General features: G+C 46.2%; 1 protein-coding gene across 1 annotated transcript in view; it reads left to right on the top strand.

Annotated features, from left to right (window-relative positions):
* Positions 1 to 3,808: 3,808 nt before the first annotated feature.
* The window catches only part of STOM (stomatin), a 42,482-nt gene continuing 23,310 nt past the window's right edge, over positions 3,809 to 22,980 (top strand). The window contains exon 1 of the mRNA XM_075578967.1: positions 3,809 to 3,969. Within this exon, the coding sequence (XP_075435082.1) occupies positions 3,906 to 3,969 (64 nt within the window). The 5' untranslated portion in view covers positions 3,809 to 3,905. The remainder of the gene's footprint in view (positions 3,970 to 22,980) is intronic.

Below are 22,980 nucleotides of genomic sequence, written 5' to 3'. Positions count from 1 at the left end.
GGCCCTCCCGTTCCCTCAGCACCGCCCATCTGTTCCTCCCATAGGCCTCCGCGGGCTTGCAGGTCTGTACACTGGCCATGCTGCGCCAGCAGGCCCATCTAAGGGCCCAAGGTTAGCCCCACATGCCCCAGGCCAGCCTGATACCACCCTCCCAGGCTCCTTATCCCCTAAGGTGTGTGTCTTTGGGGGTTTGGGGGGTTATTGTGTGTGTGTTTGGGGAGATGGGCTTATTGTGTGTGTTTGGCAAAGGGGGGCCTATGGTGTGTGTGTGTGTGTATATATATATATTTGGTGTGGGGGACTTAGTGTGTGTCTGTATTTGGGGAAGGGGCTTATTGTGTGTATATCTGTATTTGGGGACTGGGGCCTATTGTGTGTCTGTATCTGGTGTGTATCTGTATTTGGGGATTGGGGCCTATTTTGTGTCTGTATCTGTGTGTGTCTGTATTTGGGGAAGGGGCTTATTGTGTGTGTATCTGTATTTGTGGACTGGGGCCTATTGTGTGTCTGTATCTGTGTGTGCATCTGTTTTTGGGAACTGGGCCTATTGTGTGTCGGTATCTGTGTGTGTGTCTGTATTTGGGGAGAGGGACTTATTGTGTGTCTGTATTTGGGGAGGGGGACTTCTTGTGTGTGTCTGTATTTGGTACGGGGACTTACTGTGTGTGTATGTGTCTGCATTTGGGAAGGGGGACGTGTGTGTGTGCGTGTGTGTATTTGGGGAGGGGGACTTGTATTTGTGGGGGGGACTTTTTGTGTGTGTCTGTGTGTATATTTTGCTGGGGGTTATTGTGTGTATTTGGGGAAGGGGGCTATTTGTGTGTGTGTGTGTGTGTGTGTGTGTGTCTCTGTATATATTGGGGAGGGGTTTAGTCCTGGGCCCCAGGAAATGCGGCCCTGGTCGGTGGTGTGTCGGTGTGTCCTGCTTTTAAATCCATCTGGAGTGCTCCAAGGACAAACACGGACACACATCTCCGAGCGACAAATATCTCATTCAGTCTATCACTTACACCTTTGGAATTCAACATTTTTCCCATACAGCCAGCTGGTCGGCACCTCCATATACTGCTGGAACTGCACGGGTCTTAGCCACTAGGTCCTATTTTTATTATGTACTTCATGTTTTTATGATTGTGAATGTATACCTCTAGAGCAGGGGTGCTCAACTCCAGTCCTCAAGCCCTCTCCCCCCCCCCCCAAACAGGCCAGGTTTTCAGGATATCCCAGCTTCAGCACAGGTGGCTCAATCAGTCCCAGCTTCAGCACAGGTGGCTGTTACGCTGTGCTCACCACAAACAGGACGAGACCCCGGTACGGAGATGGGAATAGGCAAACACCAGCCACAGACACGGGGGGGGGGGGCGCGTCCGGAGTGTAGGATAGTCTTGGTAGCCGGGTCTAGGGTGGAGAGATCAGGGTAGTCGTTATACTTGCAGGAGAGGTCTGGAGCGTAGAAGGTACTATTGCCAATGTCAGGTTTGGAGAGAGGAGGATCGTCGAAGTTCACAGCCGTGGTCAGGGTTGGAGAGGAGTGGAGAGTCAGAGAGAGCCGAGGTCAGTAGTTCAGAGAAGCGGTAGTCCAAAGGTAAGCCGGGTCAGTACACAGGCAATCACAAAGCAAGGCAAGGCAGGATACCTAGGACACAGGAGAGGTAAGCACAGGGAACAAGAATCTATGCTCAGCCAAAGTGAGCATATATAGGCAGAGGGAGCCAATCCCCAAGGGGGGTGGAGCGGAGGTGTGGCCTCCTCAGAGACAGTGATAGGCTGGGGGTAGCTAGGCAGGTGAGTGCTGAAACTGATTGAGTGACTTGACACGGCGCTTGGCGACGCGATCCAATCCCGCGATGCGGGTTATGCGCATGCACGCCGCGCGAGTAGAGGACTCCGCTCCGGCGGGGGAAGCCGTGCGCGAGGAGGCGCGCGGGATTCCAGGAACCGGCAACGGGTGCCGGAGTAGGAGGTGAGTGCCTGCGCGTGCGTCGGCTCCTTGCGGGAGCGCGCGGGGGTCCGCGCGGCTCCCGAGTCCTCACAGGGGCTCAATCAGAGGCTCAGCCTTCGACCACTGACACTGAGATTTCCTGAAAACCTGACCTGTTGGGGGGGAGGGACTTGAGCACCCCTGCTTTAGTATGTCAATCAATTTGCAGGGCGATAATCAGGACAGGTGTCCAACTAGATTTGCCCCTTGAGCTTTGTATTTCAATCCACTACGGGTGCAGGTGTTTTCTGCTACGGGTTTTCTTTTATGTTTATACCTCTATTGGAAAAGCGAGATATAGTTTAAATCTGATCAAAACTGTAATCCGCAGAAATAGCAAATAGCTCCCAATTTTGGAGGTAATAAAAGCGTTTTACTGGGAACACATCCTGGCTCGGTGTAAACAAGATGGATTCACCACGGCAACTTCTCGTGTCTCCTCCACTTCACCTTTACCGGATGACGTCAGCGGGGGTGCGTCGTACGCGCGGTCTCAGCTGTTTCACCGGCTGGGTAATCTTAGGTGTTTCTTGAATAGTCCAGGGAGTTTAACCACTGGAACATTCAAGAAACACCTTAGATTTACCCAGCCGAGCAGGTGGCGGAAGTAATGAGTCTTCCCTCATTGCCATAACAACAGCGAAAGCTTACTTCATCTTTGTTTTTTTTTAGACCGTTTTTAATTGATTAATCAAATAAAAAATACCACTTGTGAGCACATTCAGACAGATCTGCAACGCTGCATTTCACCGTTATCTCTTAACATACAGCTAGGGATTCTGGGTAATAACATGTAAATGAGTACACAGTGTCACCTTTTTGTTTCTTACCCACTTTAACACGGACCCCTATAAGCTTATGCCTGCCGCATTAGGGCTGTTGTATAGAGGGCACGCTTGCTACGCCGTGCAGTGAGCGTGGAGCCGGCCGACGAGGGAGAAGATGAAGAAAATAATGAATTCACGCCAATACCGCCGCTGTTAGTGTGTGTGTGTGTGTGTGTCAATAAGTGCACAAATAAATTTTTTTTTATTTATCCAACATGTTTTTTATTCTTTTAAAAATCTTATTTAAGAAATTATTCACTCACACAATCTATACACACACATACATATACACACACACACACACACACACACACACACACACACACACACACACACAGTACCTTCCCAGCATGTCGCTCCCATAAGCACGGACTCTATACATACAAAAAGTGTACGCCACGTGCGCCCGCATTTACTATATAACAACCCGTACACAGCTTTTCAGCACAGCCTGGGTTATAGAAGTGCAGAGCCAGTAAACCTGCTCACAGGCAGCTGTTTCATCCTTTTGGGTCTCATCAGTGTGCGAGGCTGGTTATACTTTCTTTGCAATGTGAAGCTGGGATAGGTTTTAGCCACACATTAAAGTTATGATGGGTTACCCACCATAATGTGTATATAATGTGTGGTTAAATAAATGATTAAGCAACTAACATCACAACGAACACACCGATCTTCAGTGAAATATTCTTCTCTTGGCACGATACTGCAGTATCCCCATTTTGTTCCCCCTCCGATGGATTGCCCCTAGGTATCACAGCCTACATACAATATATATATTAGTGCAGAATAAATGAGTACTTCAGTATTAGGTGATACCTTTTTTATTTGGACTAACAATTTATGTCCTAGGACAAGCTTTCGAGCGTTTTCCTCTCTTCCTCAGGTCAAGCAATGCATATATATTTATTATGGCTAGCAAAGGGAGTGAGTGGGGGAGGCGGTATATTGAAAGGGGGCTGGGACGTACTGAAGGAGGAGACTTGAACTGGGAGTGTCCCCCACGCTTGTTGTCTGTGTAGGAGCAGCAGGAAGGATTTAAGCTGGGTTCCCCCCGGAGACACCTCATTCTCGCTGAGCTTCATAGTACAGAAGACATGGCCGAAAACCAGGACACCGAACTCAAGCACCGGCGGGTCACCGACCACTCCAAAGACCTGGGTAAGAGGCGGCTGGGAAGATCAGCACGGGAGCGAGGAATGCTAATACAACCTCCTCCCCTCCCAGGCTGGGAACACTTTGCTTACTGAGCATTGAGGTTATACGGATTGTAAGCTCTTGGGGACAGGGTCTCTCTTTGCCTTGTGTTATTTTACCTGTCTGTACTTTTTTTTTATACCTTGCATTGTAACCTGTGTCAAGCGCTGCGCACACTGTCGACGCTATATAAATAAACCGGTACAGAAGGCACCAACCACAGTAACGTGTCGACCACAACCACCTTCATGGTAACCTATCTCCCGCAGTGCAATGGTACTATCCCAAGAGGATACATGCGAGGGGTGTCGCGTTGCTGGGGTGGGTGCTTTGTGCGTTGAGTTTATTCTGTGCAAGAGGACATGTGAAACTGACCCTTTGGTTGATGTCCCAGTCTGCATCCTGCTATTGGGGGGTGGGGGCGGGGGGGCTTTCTCATTTCTGTTGCTGACAATACTGTAGCTTTTATTCAGTTAACCCTTCACGGTCAGTGGGGCCGGCAACACATTGCAGAGCGATGGGGTCGGTGCTACAATTATGATGGTACTATTCCCATGCACTTATTCCCATGACCTATTATTTGTTATTCATATGATTGTCACATGTATTACTAATGTGAAGCGCTATGTACACTAATGGCGCTATATAAATAAAGACATACATACATAGTAGTGGCTATCGGAGTACCACTATTTTATGTACCTAGCATTTTATATCTTGGTCTCACCTGTTCCAACGCTGTTTTGTATTTTATCATTCTGAGGCTCTGTTGAGATGATTTAATTGTATATGGAAATATTTAGTGCCCGGGAGGTTAAAATGAAGCTCTCCCCAGAGCCCAGTGCACCATGGTAACGTCAGAAGCTAGAACGTGATTTCTTCTTTAATTTTTGGGCTACTGATTCTGGAATCGCTGATTTTAAGGCTTCTTCTTCTTTTGTTAGTAACAAAACCTCTCTAAAATGAAGTGACAAGTTGTCCTCCAATATTTAGCAGATGCCCGGTGTTGCTGTATCTAGATGAGCTCTTTTTGAATAGCACTTACACCGCATCAGGGTAACATATTGCTGGCTCCCCCAGCGCTGAAGGAGGTATCATCCTTTTATATGGTATTGCATTCCATGGTTCTCTCCCTAGATTTAATTCTCCCGTTCTCTCCGATTCTTCCCTCTGGCTTGTTTTACTCGCATACAGTGGGGGGGAGGGGAGGGGGTTGTACTAAGATCATATTTGATTGTTTTTGCACCCGAAGAGCAATTTGCAACACTTGGTACAGGGGCGGCCTACTCCAGTCCTGAAGGGCCACCAACAGGTCAGGTCTTAAGGACATTCCAGCTTCAGCACAGGTGGCTCAGTCAATGAGTGAGCCACTGATAGAGCCACCTGTACTGAAGCAGGGATATCCTTAAAACCTGACCTGTTGGTGGCCCTTTAGGACTGGAGTTGGCCACTCCGGACATACTACATTGGTCCCTATATCTCCGTGTTTGTTCTGCTTTGTATTGGCTTAGATTTCACGTAATAATGCCATAAGTGCACCATGTTACATGCCCGTTTTTTACAGTTTATTGCAGAAGCCTTTATTTCTATTTAGAATGTTTTTGGCATAACCCTATTATATAGTGACTTTCAGTCACTTTTTAGTATTTTTATTTTCCTGACTGCCTAACAATTTTTGAAGTTGCTTAAAAATGTTTCCCCACTTTGAATATATCTATATATCTATATCAAGCTCCATAACGTAATATAGTTCAAATAGTTTAATATGCATAAAAAGAAAGTCTCCAAGACTTGCATTCACAAGGAGACATCCGTTCAGCGCTGCGCGTCGGATTTTGCAGGCATAATTAATCTGATGTTGATGCTTCAGATCAACTGACTTGTCACAAGGAGCGTTTATACCGGGTTCACTACGGTGTTCTTACCACTAAGCGAACTCCTTCAGCCCAAGGACACGCTCACCTCCCCATTTTGGGAAGGACTAAATAAATGTATACACTAAGGACAGGTTCCCAGTGACCGCTGCAGCATGCGCGCCACACAGCGCAGCCCTCTATGGGCCTCAGTGGCCGTGTGTGTGTGTTGGCGCACAAAGCGCTGTGACACGTATGCTGGCAGGGAAGACAAGAATTTTTTGTCTTCCTGTGCTCGGCGGGCAGCCAATGGAAGGGCAGATATGCCCGGCCATGGCTGCGCCCCCCAGTCATGGCCCCGCCCTCCGCGCATCCCATCGCTCCCCTAGTGATCACGGCTGCAGTCTGTGCTGCGCGTGCAGCAGGGAGCACTGGGTCCGTAGCCTTACATGTAGGATTACTGCACCCACTTTGCCTGCTGTACTGGAACAGGAGCGCGGCCGAATGATGGAATTGGGTGGGAAAAGTTGAAGGACAAATACCTATTCACTTTATTTTTATTTTTTTGTGAAAGCTGCAGATTTTCCTGCTTTATTGCAGCTCCTTTTTTTAATACTTTGACTGTGCAGTGAATCCTCATCTCTCGAGGGATTCCCCATATTTGCGCATATTTTGTGAAACCTTGGCACATAGAGAATTAGGCAAAAATAAACTCATTCCCTACACTCTAACTAAAATATGTCACTTTATGTGCAATCACCCGCTGTCCTATACACCCCCTAGCCTTCCTAACACCAGTCCTAGAGGCGTGTAGTTGAGCTGATAAAAGTAACATAACTCTCTTGTCGCACCTTTCTTCAAATATATTATTGTTTATTTTGGATTAACGTCGACGTTTTAATGCACGTTTTGTGGTGCACAGTCACCGTATCTCACACCTACTGAAAGGGGTATGTTCGTATGGAAAGCCAGTGAGATCTTTTGTTAGTACATTTATTATTTATTTGTATGGCGGCAACATATTCCACTGCGCAGTACAATGTGGGAGAGAGGACCATAATATTGTATGACAAAAGAGTACATACATGTGGGGGCACTAGGAGGAGATTTCTGCCCCAAGAAGGTTGATTGAAAATGTATCAGATAGCAACGTGACAAAATGAGACACAGGTCCTACAGAACTTAAATTTATTTTCATATTTACATGCGTATAACTGTGAACGATTACAGAAGCAGTTTGAAAAATATTCCCAATGGCGGCCATTTGAGTAGTCCCAAATATACAGTATAACCTCTGTATTTATCTGCCTTACAAAACTCTGGGATGACTGCTTGCTTGGTGATTTAGGGGGGTAAAAGAAAAATGAAGACAATTTGTAATGAATATTTTGTTAATTTAAGCCAGTGGGATTATTACTCTCATTGGAGAGTGAAGGAACAACTTTGTTTTAAGGGGTAATTCAATATATAGCTCACCGAAGAGGCTATCCGGCCTGGTTCTGACCGAAAATCCCCATTGAGTTACTCAGTAACTCAACTACATTGTAAGCTCTTCGGATCAGGGACTCCTTTTCCTAAATGTTACTTTTTATGCCTGAAGCACTTCTCCCCATCATGTGTTATTTGTATTATTTATTATTTATATGATTGTCACGTGTATTACTGCTGTGAAGCGCTATGTACATTTATGGTGCTATATAAATAAAGAAATACATACATAGAGTAGATGAGGTTGAAAAGATTAGTAAAGGATATATAAGGGCACTAGATATTGATCTACAATGGTATAGGTGGGGCCTGATTACATTAAATTACAACAAATTTCTGCAGCTTAGGTAAATAATGGGGGATTCTCAGTTCCAAATCCCCCCCAAAAAAAACAAATAATGAAAAGGAAATGACATAAACCCTAGCGCATGAAATGAGTATCTTAATTAAGAAGAAGCAAATAGTGCCAAGGTTCCCAAGGACACAACACTTGTACGCATAAAACACACATTTTATTAAAATATACTAAAAAAACGAAATAAGTACAAAATGGATTTAAAGTAACACCAAAGTGAATAACTTGGTGTACCTAGACTGTGTTCAAGCTTGAACTCAAAACTAAACAACAATAATAAAATACCTCAAAACTATATCTCAATATTTCAAGTTAAACAGTAGGGTGTCTCAGTACCGATCCTTGAGGTAGTCCACTTAAAATGTTAGCCCAACCTGAAATGTTTCCATTTATGACAGCTCTCTTGTCCAACCAGTTTTCAATTCAGGGGAAAATATTTTGACTTTATTTTGTACACTAACCATATCAAAAGCCTTTGCAAAATCTCAGTAGACCACATCAACTGCATTACCCTGGTCTAAATTCCTACTTTCCTCCGCAAAGAAACTAATAAGTTTAGTTTGACATGACCTATCCCCCATAAATCCATGCTGACTATTACTAATACTTTGTTATCCATTAGGTGTTCCTGAATATTATCCTGTTCTAAAGCTTCAAGTAGTTTCCCCACTGCTGATGTCAGACTTGCAGGTCTGTAATTCCCCGGTTGTGATCTAGCTCCCTTTTTTAAATATTGGCACCACATCAGCTTTACGCCAATCTTGTGGAGTCGTTGAATATTAAATGTAATGGTTTGGTTATTACTGACCGTACCTCCTTAGTGCCCTTGAGTGCATGCAATCGGGGTCAGGCGCTTTATTTACTTAAAGAGCAGGGGGGAGCAAAGACGAGATCTAGGCTACGGCCTCCGGGGAGGCGTGGTGGGGGCACGCGGCCGGTTCGCTCTCATTGGCTGAACCGCCGCCGTGACGTGGCCACCGCGCCAAAAGACAAAAATCTTTGTCGGCTTTCTGCCGGAGCGCGCATGTAGTGACTGGGGCCAGCCCCATAGAGCGCCATATCTTGTTCGCGCCGCGCGCGCTTGGAACAAGGCCTCAGTCTGGATTATTAAAATCACCCAATATGCGAACGTGACCTGCTTTTTTTTGGATAAATGAGTGTAATGCATTATTCTCCCTTTCCATTTGAAAAAGTATTTTGGTTTACACAATCTCACAGATATATGGTGGTTTATAGCATCTCCCTACAAAAATGTTCTTTATCGCCACTGCTAGTTTCTCTCTACAAAGTCTCTATATTTTCATCAATCCCTTCATTAACACCTTCCCTCATAATAGGTTTAAAATCCAGATAAACATACTCCACCACTTTTTTTTTTTTATCCCTCCAAAAAAGGGAATAACCTTCTAAATGAACTGCCCACTCATGAGTTTCATCCCGCCATGTTTCAGTAATGCCTATGATATCATACTGCTCCCTTGCAGCTATTAATTCAAGATCCGCCACCCCTCTGCCCCCATTTTATCAGTCTGGCTTCTTGCATTAGCAAGCATGCTAATTGGTAAGCATTTAAGGTTTTTTTCCACTCTGGGCTATTGTTGCCTTATCTTTTCCTCCACCTTTCTACGCCAATTGCATTTAGTCCTTATAAGTTTTCTAGTACCATCTGTATTTAATATGGGTGACTCCCTGCCTGCCAAACTTCCACTTTCCACCCCCCCCCACGACCCTTAGCTATTTCCCCATTCCTATCTAACCTCTCTAGTCCAGGGATGGCCAACTCCAGCCCTCGAGGGCAGGTCTGGTTTTAAGGATATACCTGCTTCAGCACAGCTGGCTCCATCAGTGGCTCAGTCATTGAGCCATGTGTGCTTCAAGCAGGGATATCCTGAAAACCTGACCTGTTGGTGGTTCTTGAGGACTGGACCTGGCCATCCCTGGACCAGTCATTACCTCTTGCTGGTCACTCCGCCTCTTCAACGGGAATTTGCATCTGAATGGCTGTTTTTAGCGTATATAAAACAATGCTCAAAAGAGCATATCGACATTTACTATTACGTGCAAAATTATGAGTACTCACACCCTTTAACTTCCACCAATAATATATGAGTACTCACACCCTTTTACTTCCACCAATAATATGAGTACTCACACCCTTTTACTTCCACCAATAATATATGAGTACTCACACCCTTTTACTTCCACCAATAATATATGAGTACTCACACCCTTTTACTTCCACCAATAATATATGAGTACTCACACCCTTTAACTTCCACCAATAATATATAAGTACTCACACCCTTTTACTTCCACCAATAATATGAGTACTCACACCCTTTTACTTCCACCAATAATATATGAGTACTCACACCCTTTTACTTCCACCAATAATATGAGTACTCACACCCTTTTATTTCCACGTGAGACTCCTACTAATCTGTACTAGCTTCTACCTGGTAATCTTTGCATAAAAATAAGAGAAATGGCCGCAAAGGAAGTAGGCCTTGAAATCATATGTGTGAAATAAAGTATCCTCACTACCATGGTTCTTACATGTTACAATTGTTGCAAAGCACCATAATAATAATAATAATTATAAGGCCGTGATTATACCTAAAAACGCACGCAGCGTGACGTGTAGCGGCGCCAAAACAAGTAGCTTAAATACAATGTATACAACAAGAAACAAAAAGTCCAGAGCAACATCCAATGTGACAAAAATACACTGCGAAATAAATACAATGCAAGTGCTTATACCGCAAGCGACGGTCGCGGCGACGCCGTACTGCAAAAAGAACGGCTGGGGAAGAGCGAACGGTTCAGCCAATGAGGGCGAACCGCTCACGTCCAAGCTTCCTCTGCTCTCCTTCCCCGGTATAATCAAGATGCTGCTCGGCGGCAGCGCTGGGTGATGTCACAGAATAGCGCTGCCGCCCTGCAGCTCCTGGTATAATCTCGGCCTAATGGTTAGATGTGTTTTATGTCGCCTGATACAAGGGCTTCTCTGTGTTTTTCTGTTGTCATTGGTTACCTTTACACCCCATTGCTTTGTTTATTATAACAGGAATTCTTCAAGCCTTGGCTCCTTGGCACTCCTGTACTTTCATGTAACCATCTCGCTGTATAATTATCTTGTTTTGTTGCTGATCTGTTTTGGACTTTGCAGCCCGGGGGTTTGAGTAATGCGCTGTCCTCCAACAGTGTATGTTTATGGGATTATAACTAAAAAATAGTACGTCTACACCACGGGTTGACCACTCCAGTCCTCCAGGGCCACCAATAGGCCAGGTATTGGGGATATCCATGTTTCAGCACAGGTGGCTCAGTCGTTGAATGAGCCACCTATGCTGAAGCAGGGATATCCTTAACATCTGACCTGTTGGTGGCAATGAGGGCTGGAGTTGGCCACCACTGGTTTAGGTGGTGGCAGAACTAGGCACCAATGGGTCCCCGTGCAAGTTTAAAAGAAAAGGACCCCCGGGGGCTCTACCTGTGGAGAGGGTGGCGTGGTGACGGTGATGGAGGGAGACCACTCAGGCTGTGATTGCGGAAGTTGGGCCTAGCCTCCATGTTGGGACCACCTGCGTATGCTCTACCGCCGGGTAAGGCCCCGCACCACAAGTAAGGCCCGCAGAGGAGGCGTAGAGAGAGGGAGGGCCTGCAGAAATGCCGGAACCCTATTCCGACTGCTAAAATAAGGGCCTGCGCAGCGTTCCGGCGTGCGGAGGATGGGCCCCTAATGGTGGTGGGGTCCTAGCGGAGCTAAGACTGCTGCATATATGGTAGTTTTGCCACTGAGTCTAGGGGAGATGTGCCTTTTACTAGGGTTACCAGATTTTTAAAATGAAAAACCGGGACACTTAAAAAAATTATTAATAAAACAATGAACGTCACGCCCCCCGTTGCCATGACAACGAGACACCAAAGTCAGGCGGTGACATGTTGCCATGACAATGTGGCATCAAGTGATGCCTCGTCACCATAATGCATCCCGTTGTCATGTCAACTTGGAAATCGCTGGAAGTCACTTCAGTTTGATTTTTCCAGTGACCACAGCATGACGTCAGCACTATAAGCGCGGCCTTAAGCTGCGCTTATAGTACCGGCGACGCGACGTCGCAGCAAAACAAATTATTGCCGCCATCGCGTGCGCTTATATTAAGCGCGACCCGACGCTGGCGGCACAAATTTCTGAAGCCAGCCAAATTTGATTTTTCAGAGGTTGTCGCCACATGTAACAGCCTCTAAACCAACCAAAGACCTGGTCAACGGAAAGCGAATTACAACTTTCGCTAGCGGCGACGGGTGACATCTGTCGCGCGCACTATAAGCGCGGCCATAGATTAATTTCACACCTCATGTGCCACCTCCATTTCCCACCCTGTACCCATGAATTTCTCTCTCCCCTCCGTCTCACTCACTCTCCCCCCCTCCCGCCTCGCATGTATTTATCTCCCCTCCGTCTCACTCACTCTCCCCCCCCTCCCGCCTCGCATGTATTTATCTCCCCTCCGTCTCACTCACTCTCCCCCCCTCCCGCCTTGCATGTATTTATCTCCCCTCCATCTCACTCACTCTCCCCCCTCCCGCCTCGCATGTATTTATCTCGCCTGTGTCTTACTCCCCCTCTCACTTGCCCCTACCTTACATCAATTACCACACTCTGCTCACACAATCCCCCCACAAAATACATACCAAAAACCCCGCAATACATAATAGAAATACCTGCCCCGCCAATACATATTAAAAAGACCCTCGCCGCCCCAATACATTTTTAAAGACCTCCACCCCCATATATATTTTAAAAAAATTGGGCCGCACAGGTAAAATCATCATCATCATCATCATCCCCATATACCCACCCCCCCACATCTCCCCTCTCTCTCTCTGTCTCTCTCTCTCTGTCTCTCTCTCTCTGTCTCTCTCTCTGTCTCTCTCTCTGTCTCTCTCTGTCTCTCTCTGTGCTGGGGGGTGGGAGAGCCGGGGAGAGCAGACAGTCGCCCCTGCGACTGCTTTTTTTTGCAAAGTCCTGCCCCCGCATCCTCTTACCTTAAGCCAATCCCCTGCGGCCCGGTATTCAAAGCCCCGCCCCCGCATCCTCCCTCCAATCCCCTGCTGCCCGGCGGCATTCTAAGTCCCGCCCCCGGCATTCTCCTTCATTCAGTCCCCCCGGCAGCACACACACATAGAAAATACTTACCGGCCGCCGCATTCTCCTCACCGCCGCTGCCCCGCAATACCGGGACCAGGGACAAAAACCGGGACAAAAACCGAGACGACTTAAAACCGGGACAGGACACATAAAAACAGGACTGTCCCGGTAAAACCGGTACGAATGGTCACCCTACTTTTACATACACAAAGAATGTATTGTGCAGTAGGTAGGAAACATTGTGTAGTGGTTAAAGAGTGAGATGTGGAACTGGGGTTCTGTTATTTGAAGCCCTGCATCGCTCTTGCATGTGTATACAAAATCACATTATGGTCATGTGTTTCAGCGCACCCTGCCATGTTTATATAATATTAATAAATGTCAGTCCGTTATTACGCGTCGGATAGTCCTGGCTTGTGAAGACCTTTTGAAATGCACTAAGTTTTTTCTGCCAGGATTCGATGGCCATGTGGTTAATTATTTATCATCTAATTGGAACACGTTGCGATATTTACTGGAAGAAGGTTGTAACTTCGTATCAACTGAAACATGGTGCAAGTTGCAGCCGTTTTTTGATGGTGAAAACCTCTTAACTGTAAAATAAAGGTGTGTGTGTGTGTGTGTGTGTGTGTGTGTGTGTGTATGTACATATAGGGCGGGAGAAGGAGTGGGGGAGGTGGGGGGAGAGGAGTGGGGGAGGGGGAAAGGGGAAAAGAAGAAGGGGGGTGATGAATTCAATATTGATTAAATTCAGGGCTATAAGTGTGTGTGTGTGTGTGTGTGTGTGTGTGTGTATATATATATATCTGAATTAAATCAATATTGAATTTCTCACCCCCCTTCTCTCCCCCCTTTCCTCCTCTCTCCCCCCTCCCCCACTCTTCCTCTCTCCCCCCCACTCTTCCTCTCTCCCCCCCCACTCTTCCTCTCTCCCCCCCCACTCTTCCTCTCTCCCCCCCCACTCTTCCTCTCTCCCCCCCCACTCTTCCTCTCTCCCCCCCACTCTTCCTCTCTCCCCCCCACTCCTTCTCTCCCTCCCTCTCCTCCTTCCCGTCTCCTCCTCTCCTCCCCTCCCCCACTCCTTCTCTCCCTCACTCCCCCACTCCTTCTCTCCTCCCCCCGCCCCCACTCCCTCTCTCCCCCCCCCCTCTCCTCCTTCCCCCCCCCCCTCTCCTCCTTCCCGTCTCCTCCTCCTCCACCCCTCTCTCCCCTCTCCATGCAAATCATGTCTTATCTGTAGAATGTAGATATTTTTTCCCCCTGACAGAGTAGGATAAATATTGGATTTTCCTTTGGTGTGTTAAGATTTATGATTCTCTCCACGGGGAGGTTTCCTAGGTTTTATGTAACGATAAAGAATTGGACCTAGCCAATGTTTAGTTTATTGTTAAATGGCCATTCATTTCAGTCCGACTGACACACAGATAATGACCTATTTAATATGTATTTACACTTGTCCTGTTTACATAAGGCTGCGTATACGTTGGGAAAACGCAGGGACCTTTCTGCCATCAATCATTGTGTCACACAAAATGATTTCATATCAGTTTATCTTAAATTAAACTAGTAGTACTGTCTGACTTCAAGATCTTGGATACTATTAAATGCTGGATATCTTCATTTTATAAACAAAAGCTTATGCAATATTTATATATTAAAAATGTGTTTGCAAATGATAAAAGTAGTGGTACTTCTTACAATTTTGTTAGGACTACATTGTGATACTGTACGTAGAAATGGCATAACAGGGCTCTTTATCTCGTGACTCTGTACTGTATTGTGCTTTTCCTTAAGTACATATTTAAAGGCACACAGCCAATCCCAAACATTTTGGAAAGAATTGAACAATGTTCCTTAACAAATGTAGTTGTGCTTAAAGCAAAGACTAGGCTGGCTTTTTTGTTTCTTTTTTTGGAAATGAAACCCAGGTTTCAGGGCCACTGAATGGAGAGGGGTTATTCCCACCCTGTCCTAATCAGAGACAAAATATGAGGAAAGGATGGAGAGAGGGGGTTTACCTGTGCAAGCTCTTGTTGAACACCCAGTGACATTAAGGGAGCAGCCAGGGGAAATCACACCCCTCTCACGTGTTGGCTCACCAGGTTTACAAACTGATTTACACAAAAAATGATTTAAAAATGCTTGTAGGGGTCAGGGTTTTGTTAAAAATGCATCAATCACCGAGATTGAACCCTCAAACATGTCACTGACATGATTACACTCATATAGGAAGCACTGCCCCATTAGGGTGGTTATGGACCATTTGATGGAAACAGATCGGATGAAGTACAGGACAATTATTCCCCCAGCCACTGCTCCGGACGAACCGTTCGTTATTTTCCCAAACTATACTGTTGCCTTCAGCATGATGTACAGCAGGGCCCCGGGTATACGGCGGGTTCCGTTCCAGCGATCCCGGCGATTTTCAGTTCTGCGCATGCGCAAACCGGCATTTTTGTCGTTCTGCGCATGTGCGACCTATGCTCTGCGCGCGCAAACTCACGGTATGCGCGCGCAAACTCACGGTATGCGCGCGCAAACTGCGTTCTGCGCATGCGCGACTTCGGATTCAACATGGCGGCCCCCTTCTCGGTGCCGCTGTATCAGCGGACGCCGAGAAGCGGGGCCCTGCTGTATCCAGTGACGCCCTTTATGTGTTTTCAAAATCTTAACCCAAATTAAAAAAAACTGCACCTTTCGCATACATTTCTTCTACAAGAGATATATAGGTATTATAGGTATTGCACTGTGTCTTTTTCTCACATTGGAAGTAACTTTGGGCATTTTTGTGTTTTTGTTGTTCTGTCCTCGTTTTGTAAAGTATATTTCCTTTATTTCCTGTCCTGAAAGTAGTGTACTGCATGGATCTCGAGCAACAGAGTAATAGGATGGATTGACCGTGATGGCCAATAGGTGTTCCTACCGCCAGAGCTGCTGACGGGTGGTGAGGGGGGGGGGGAAGCTTGTGCTGGGGTCGGTGACTCTAGTGGGGGCCGGGGAAATGCCGGAAGTCAGGCCCAACTTTCTTGTCCGACAGCCCAGGGGTCCACTGTAACCCTTTTCTCCCCCCCCCCCCCAGCCAGAACGTGAACACCTCCTATGAAGACACACCACGTTATTTATTGTATACAAAGATCATTTCAACAAAGTGTGTGTGTGTACAGTACTGTATCTGTGTCTATATTTAAATTTCTGTTAAAACAAATTTTTTTTTAAAGCCTATAACCTGTGGATCATTTATCAAATTACAGTAGTCATTGATCTTCAAGCCAATGAGATCCCGGAAGTGGACGACTCCTCGACTCACGCATAGGCAGAAATAGGTACTCACTGAGCCGCTTCTTCTGCCTGCTGTAAAGACGCTGACTCTGTAAACAATGGTCTGCATTTGAAGCATCTGTGTAACCAAAACAACATGTTCCCTTGTGAAACACAGAGCTTGTTGCAGTCAACAAATAAAATGCCACCAGGAATTGTAATTAGAAGTTTGCACGTGTTCTGGGAATCCAATAAATGTACATGTTACTTAGGGTTTGTTACAGTTAACCTTCTATTTTAACAATTCAGCCTGCCAGTCTCCATGGGTTTCTAGCGGAACTGAGAACTTCAAATCTAATGAACAACTATTTGGTCTGTTTCTATGAGTTGATTAGGCAAAGCCCTCCCTTAATTGTTAGTCAAATGCATGTGATCAGAGTATTTAAGGCCAGTTCATCTTGGCTGTGAGCAACATCAAAGTGTCACATTTAAAGTGTCTGTAGAGTTAATTTTGGCGTTGAAATTAGAGGAAGATCTGGACTCTGCACAACAACAACTTTGCAAATGTGAGCACTTGACTTTCTAAAAGCTGTGATTCTTTGTTCTCTTTCTATCCTCCGGTACCTGGGAAGTCTCTCCTCCTGCATCTCACTATGCCCTCACTACTGCTTTTTCTGTTTACTTTTTCCTCACTCCTTTGTGAATGTCTCTGTTCTCTCCAACTTCCCCACTGCTTCATTATTTATACACCTTTCTCCCAACAACTTCTTTACCACTCAATAAAAAACACCCACACAAATGCTCTATTCACACCCTTTATCTACTCCTTCCTGCTGCTTGGGATCTCCCCTAAGCCTGAACCCAGACATACACACCTGCTCTCACCCACACCTTCCTGCCATCTCTTCACCTGCTAATAGTGTTAACCTTCTGATTTAATACTGAGTAACCTTAAAACGCACCCCACAAGTCGGGCATCCCAGTAGCCTGAACTCTTTGCTATTATCCCACACCCACAGTCGCTCCTACCACCCATTGTGGCTACTGCACTTATTCCCTCACCTGCTGTCTCTGTAAGTCTCTTATCATACCACTTAGATTGTAAAATCTTCGGGGCAAGGGTTTCCTCTCCTATTGTATGATTTTGCTGCGCTTATTGTATTATTATAATTCCCCGTACTGTATTGTTTGTGAAGCGCTGAGTACACTTCTGGCGCTATATAAATAAAGACATACAATACAACAGTGGAAGATAAGGAAGGGGGCAATTTCCCACGGCCATTCCGCTGCCGGGTTTAGGTTTATGGGTTGGGGTTTATGCTTAGGTTTTTTTTTTTAGGGTGTTTGGATTAGGGTTTAGGGTTAAGTTTAGGAATATTTGGGTTACGGTCCTACGTTGCAGTTATCAGAATGACCCAGACTCCCTGGGTAATCTACGACGGCCAAAAGGCCCCGGCTAACTTTTGTAGACCCGATAGAGATGCCGGCTGTATATACATAATGAAACTTGTGCTTATCGTATACTGCTAGTGCAGCTTTCTGAATTAGGCCGTGTCCATAGATGGACAGGCCGTGCTGAGGCGTGCGGACGCTCCGCGCTGAGCCCCTGCATCCTCAATGAGGATGCCTTGAGAGGGGGCTCACGCGAGCGTCCGCAGGCGTGCGGAGGAGTTGGAGGTTTCAGCCGAGCGCCAAGCTGTTTTTCAGCGCGCTGTCGGCTGAAACCCTCCAATGAGAGTGGGACGGCGCCGTGACGTCGGCGCCGTGACGTCGGCGCCGTGACGTCGGCGCCGTGACGTCGACGTCAGTGCGTCGCGGGCGATTGGCCCAGCGACGTCACTGCCCCGCCTCCCTACAGTCTCCCCCCACCTCCGATCGCGGATGCTGGCTCGCCTGTATGGGCATGAAATCGCCCAGCTTCTGCAGGCGAGCCACAGCGTCCGCTCGCCTCAGCACGGCTCCCCCCCTCTATGGCCCGGGCCTAAGGCTGAAGAGAGGTGCAACAATCTTGGAATTTGTGGGAGAAGAGCATTGTCATGGAACAAGGATCACATTTCTGCCCGACTCCCCTCCTGCTTTTCAGCTCCTTAAGTTCAGCTGCAGGCATTTGTTCCACATACACACACCTTGCCTGTGTGATGTATCAATATGTTGCCCTTTCTGCCTGTGAGCAGGCAGCCAGTGAGTTGCTACAGCAACCTCTGAGCTTCTCAGTATAGGCTAGTCTGCCCCCCTCCTGTTTGGAATAGATAGTCTGTCCCAAAGCTATTCCCTTTACCCACATTGCTCCTCACTTCCTTTCCACCATTACCTCTGGATGAGTGAGCACTGCTGTATACTCCTGTATGGTAGGATTATCTTTTTCACCTGTCCTTAACTACAAGGCACCCACAGAGAGACACTATTCATACATCAACATCTCTTCACAAGTGCCTGTCTTTTATGCTACTTTCCCCAATAAAGTAAAGAAAAGAAACAGAACTTGTTGTGCTTTGAAAAGAGGGCCGAGTTGACACTATCTGAGCTAAATCATCTTACACATGACCCCTGGCTTCCAGAATAAGCATTCAGATCAGTATTGCCCGCCATGGGCTTGTGTGACTGCAGGTATGTTATTTAGAAATGATCTGACCATTACCTCATTTATTTTACATTTCACTTCAAGTATGCACCATTTCATATAGATAATTTTTTTTTTTTTTTTTTTTTTTTTTAAAAAGACCATTCTGGGAATGCAGAGCCCTCCCCAGAACTTTTTTTTTTTTTTACGAAAAAGAATATTAATTGGTGCACACTTTGAGTGAAATTTAGAAAAAAATGAAGTGACGGTCAGATCATTTTATAAGTAACACCTCTCCCCACTGATTTTTTTTTTCTTCTCGCGAGCGCGTCCCACCTTTCACCATTTGGGTCCAGTATTTGTGGAGCAGCCTCCTAGTAACCCTATATACTAACAGTAAAAGGTTATGTTGTTGGAATTGCGGGTGCGGTTATTAAACATTGGCCAATGTAAATCCCTCTCCAGTAAACTTCACATTTCAGAGATTAGCTCGATGATGTCATTTTTACCAGGACGCGGCAGGTGTAGGGGGCGTGGAGGAAACACGGTTACATATTTTGTAACCCAGAGTACAACTGCTTTACATATACAGTATTTCCACTTTGTCTGGAGGATCCCGTAACCTCACGTAGTACCGCATGTTGCTGAAACTCTGTGTACGGGAATCTAACATTACTACAGCTTCTTGTGACACATACCTGGGAAACCGATTAACCCTGTCGCTGCCCGAGGGGATCTGTAATGCTGCAAAAGGGTTAACAGTTACTGTACAACACTTTGTTTCCATCTCATACCGAACGGCGTTGAAAAATGACTGGGGAGCAATATGTGTCCAAGCAGGGATGTTAATGAAGTCAAAGGAGCACTCCCATTAAGTCCACTGTAATCTGCCCAGGTGCACAAGACCCCCTCCGTTGGGATCAACGTTTTCGGTCCCTACTTGGACCCTACTTTGGTCCCTACTTGGACCTTTACCTGTAGGGATGAAAACGTCGATACCACAATAAACTCGTTTTTATTAAGACCTCTGCAGTGCCGACTATTGCTTTTCCTGTCCGAGTATGGATGTTGACATACTGTGGATGGTAAGCACTTTTAGCAGCAAGGTGTATCTCCCAACTCTCTGAGTTATACCCTCCAAGAGAAAGGGGAAGAAGAGCCCCAATTGCATTTATTTGTATAGTAAGAGAGGAGCCTGACTTCCTGCTAGTAAACCTCACTGCGGAGTGTGACCGCCTTCCAATGAGTGAGACTTGGCTGTTACTAAATGTGATGAGACCCTGTGGTCGCAAAAGGAATAACTGCCCCCTACTTTAAAGCAGTAGTTCCCCCACCCCCCCCCCCCCCCAGGATGGGAAGAAGGGGGTCACTAGAGCTGAACATAGTTAATTTCAGCCCCGAGGACCCCCTAGACCCGAGATACTTACCAGGAAAGGAGCCACCAGTACCCCTGGTATTTAAATGCCCGCGGGTCAGCAGGGAGCCGCAATGGATCATGTTTGTGACTTCCCACTAGCCCGAATGTAGCCCTTGTGTCTCCCCTGCAGGAGATAGGAGCGTGTTATCTTTACCAGTAAGCTTGTCGGATGCCAGGGGGTCCCCACAGCTGAAAATGTCACGTTTTAGCCCCAGGTGCCCCCTGCGTCCCATACTGGTAAGGAAAAAATGAATCTGGGTGAGCGGAGGGGCTAGAGGGGGGAAAGAAAGCCATCACACGGAACTGCTGCTAACGGTACATGGGTTTCAAATTCTCCTTGGTGAGCGTTTGTTGCTAGGAAACATCTGTTAACGTCAGTGTTCTGGTCTGTGACCCATTTAACTTTTCCACTAAATGACCACAAGTAGTCAGCAAGGACTCTGATCCATGGGCATCTCTGCCAGCTCATCTCCAAAAGCAACAGCCCTCTGCTGTCTACGGCTCTCAAAGTGAGAAATAAATCTTATTCTTATCGAGCGCTTTTAAAGATGCCATAACATGGACTTATTTCTGCTTCTCGGTAGTGTAGGGGGCTTAGTCAGTGACTCATTCACCTTTTTGTAAGTTAAACGTCAGTAGAGATGATTTTGTTCCTTAATGATTAACCTGCTCATACATCATACAGTGGTCAACTCCAGTCTTCAAGGGCCACCAACAGGTCACATTTTAAGGATATCCCTGCTTCAGCACAGGTGGCTCCGTCAACTACGCCACTGATTGAACTACCTCTGCTGAAGCAGGGATGTCCTTGGAAACTGATTTGTCGGTGGCCCTTGAGGACTGGAGTTGACCACCGCTGATATAGGAGTTGGGGAAATGATTGCAATAGATGGCTGCCTCGTTAGCGGCGGGGGTGTTAGTCTTTCCTAATTGGACATGCAATGTTACGACAGGGTTTATAATGTGGAATGGAAAACGCTATGGTTGCGGTGTAAGGACGGGTATATTTATAGACCACGGTTTACTGGCACTGCACTTCTTCAAACCGGGCTGCGCCGAAAAGCTGTGTTATGTGGCACGCAAAAGCGTATAGGGGTCCCATGTTAAGATGGATAAGAAGTAAAAAGTGACACACCACGAGTGCTCGTTTGCATGTCATTACCCAGAATCCCTGGCTGCAATGGAAGTATCGTATGCTAAGAGATAATGGGGAAGGGCAGGGTCGCCGAGCAACGAGCGGTATTTTTATTTACTGGCTACTGGCGGTATTTACAATAAATGCGTCCTCATACAAGTGTAAACACCCAGGTGATTTGAACGGCGTTTAAACACGCTTTAATTCGTTAAGTGAAAATGATCTTATTCACCAATCAGTGTGGAAATCACATATATTTCAGTACTCACATAAATGGTGATCCAGGAAAAAATAATAAAGTGTTAGGTAATAGATAAAATCTCAACCTCCGATGGGAATTGGTTTGGATTCCCTTTAGAATGCAGACTCGTCCAGGGTTCAGAGGGAGCGTTAATATCAGGATCACCCCAAAAAGAAAGGAACCGATATAGTGTACTATTGTCATACAATCTTGGAAGGAATGGGGTCTTGGCTCTTTCGAAGGGGCCTACTTAGAATGTGTACAAAGGATATGTGCAGAGAAAATAGTGTCCGGGTGTGTGATCAGGATGTATTGTTTGTAGTAGATCTCAGGAAAAAAAAGGAAAAGGAGAGACCGATTGTGCAGGCCAATATAACATTTATCTTTGAGCAACATATATGTGCTCACATTGTGTACATATAAAATTAATACCTAAATGGTGTTGGGGGCCTGAGGTCGTCTCGAATTCTCTCCCCACAGTTCCGTAGCTGGTTGATCCTCCGGTTCGGATCACTTCCGGCTGGATCAATGAAGAATACAATAAATAAATAAATGTAAGATCTTAATTTTAAAAAGGGGGCTGATTCAAAAATCTATGTTTAGACCATTAGGTAACATAGTGTTTAACAGGTAGACCCAGAACATGTCACACTGCCCTAAGTCTTTATCTCTATCTCGACCCCCCCCAGTGCTGAAGTGCATGTTCAATACCCACATACTGTATTTCAAACCTCTTGGATTGGTGATGTATGGCAAAGTGTTTTGACACAGAGTCTTAACACTATGCCTTATATTGCTCAAATGTTCTATTATTCTTGTCTTAATTGCTATTTTATTTTTTTCCCCCTTATTGTAAGCCACAAAAACTAAACTAAAAAAAGCTTAAATAGCAATTAAGACAAGAATAATAGAACATTTGAGCAATATAAGGCGTAGTGTTCGTGTTATTGCCGAACATCACCAATCCAAGAGGTTTGAAATAGGTTATCCAGGAGACAGGAAAATTGAGATGAGATGGAGCGCTAGGCCACGACCCCTGGCGGTTCAGCCAATGAGGGTGAACATGCTGGGTGACGCCGTGGCCGCGCCCCCAGTCCCCCCCCCCCTCCGGTCTTTCCCCCTGCAGCTCACTGCAGACCGGGGATCTCTGCTGCACGCGCCGGCAGACGCGATGGCGTTGGGGCCGTAGCCTTTGTTGGAATACTTTGTTTCATTTCACCACTAGCGCGAGATAATGTATGCAACGCTGAGCTTAATACTTCCTCCAATCAACCACTGATAATGGCCACTCTAGGGCCTGATGGTCATAATTTGCCATCAGTTTGTTTGTTTCCATAATAACGATTACTGCTTTGACTAACTGATTCAGCCCTAAGTGATTAATTGCTGGATAATTACAGAATGTAATGCTTATTATGGATGTAGCCTTTGTACCCCCCTTAAACAAGAAGGCTATCGGTGCTGCCGCTACCTGACAATTTAAGCCTTCGTCACTGGGAGCCTGGGGTATACT

The sequence above is a fragment of the Ascaphus truei genome, chromosome 21 (assembly GCF_040206685.1).
Source record: "Ascaphus truei isolate aAscTru1 chromosome 21, aAscTru1.hap1, whole genome shotgun sequence".
Classification (NCBI taxonomy): domain Eukaryota; kingdom Metazoa; phylum Chordata; class Amphibia; order Anura; family Ascaphidae; genus Ascaphus; species Ascaphus truei.
Note: the sequence above shows the minus strand (reverse complement) of the source record. Positions and strands in the feature narration are given on the sequence as shown.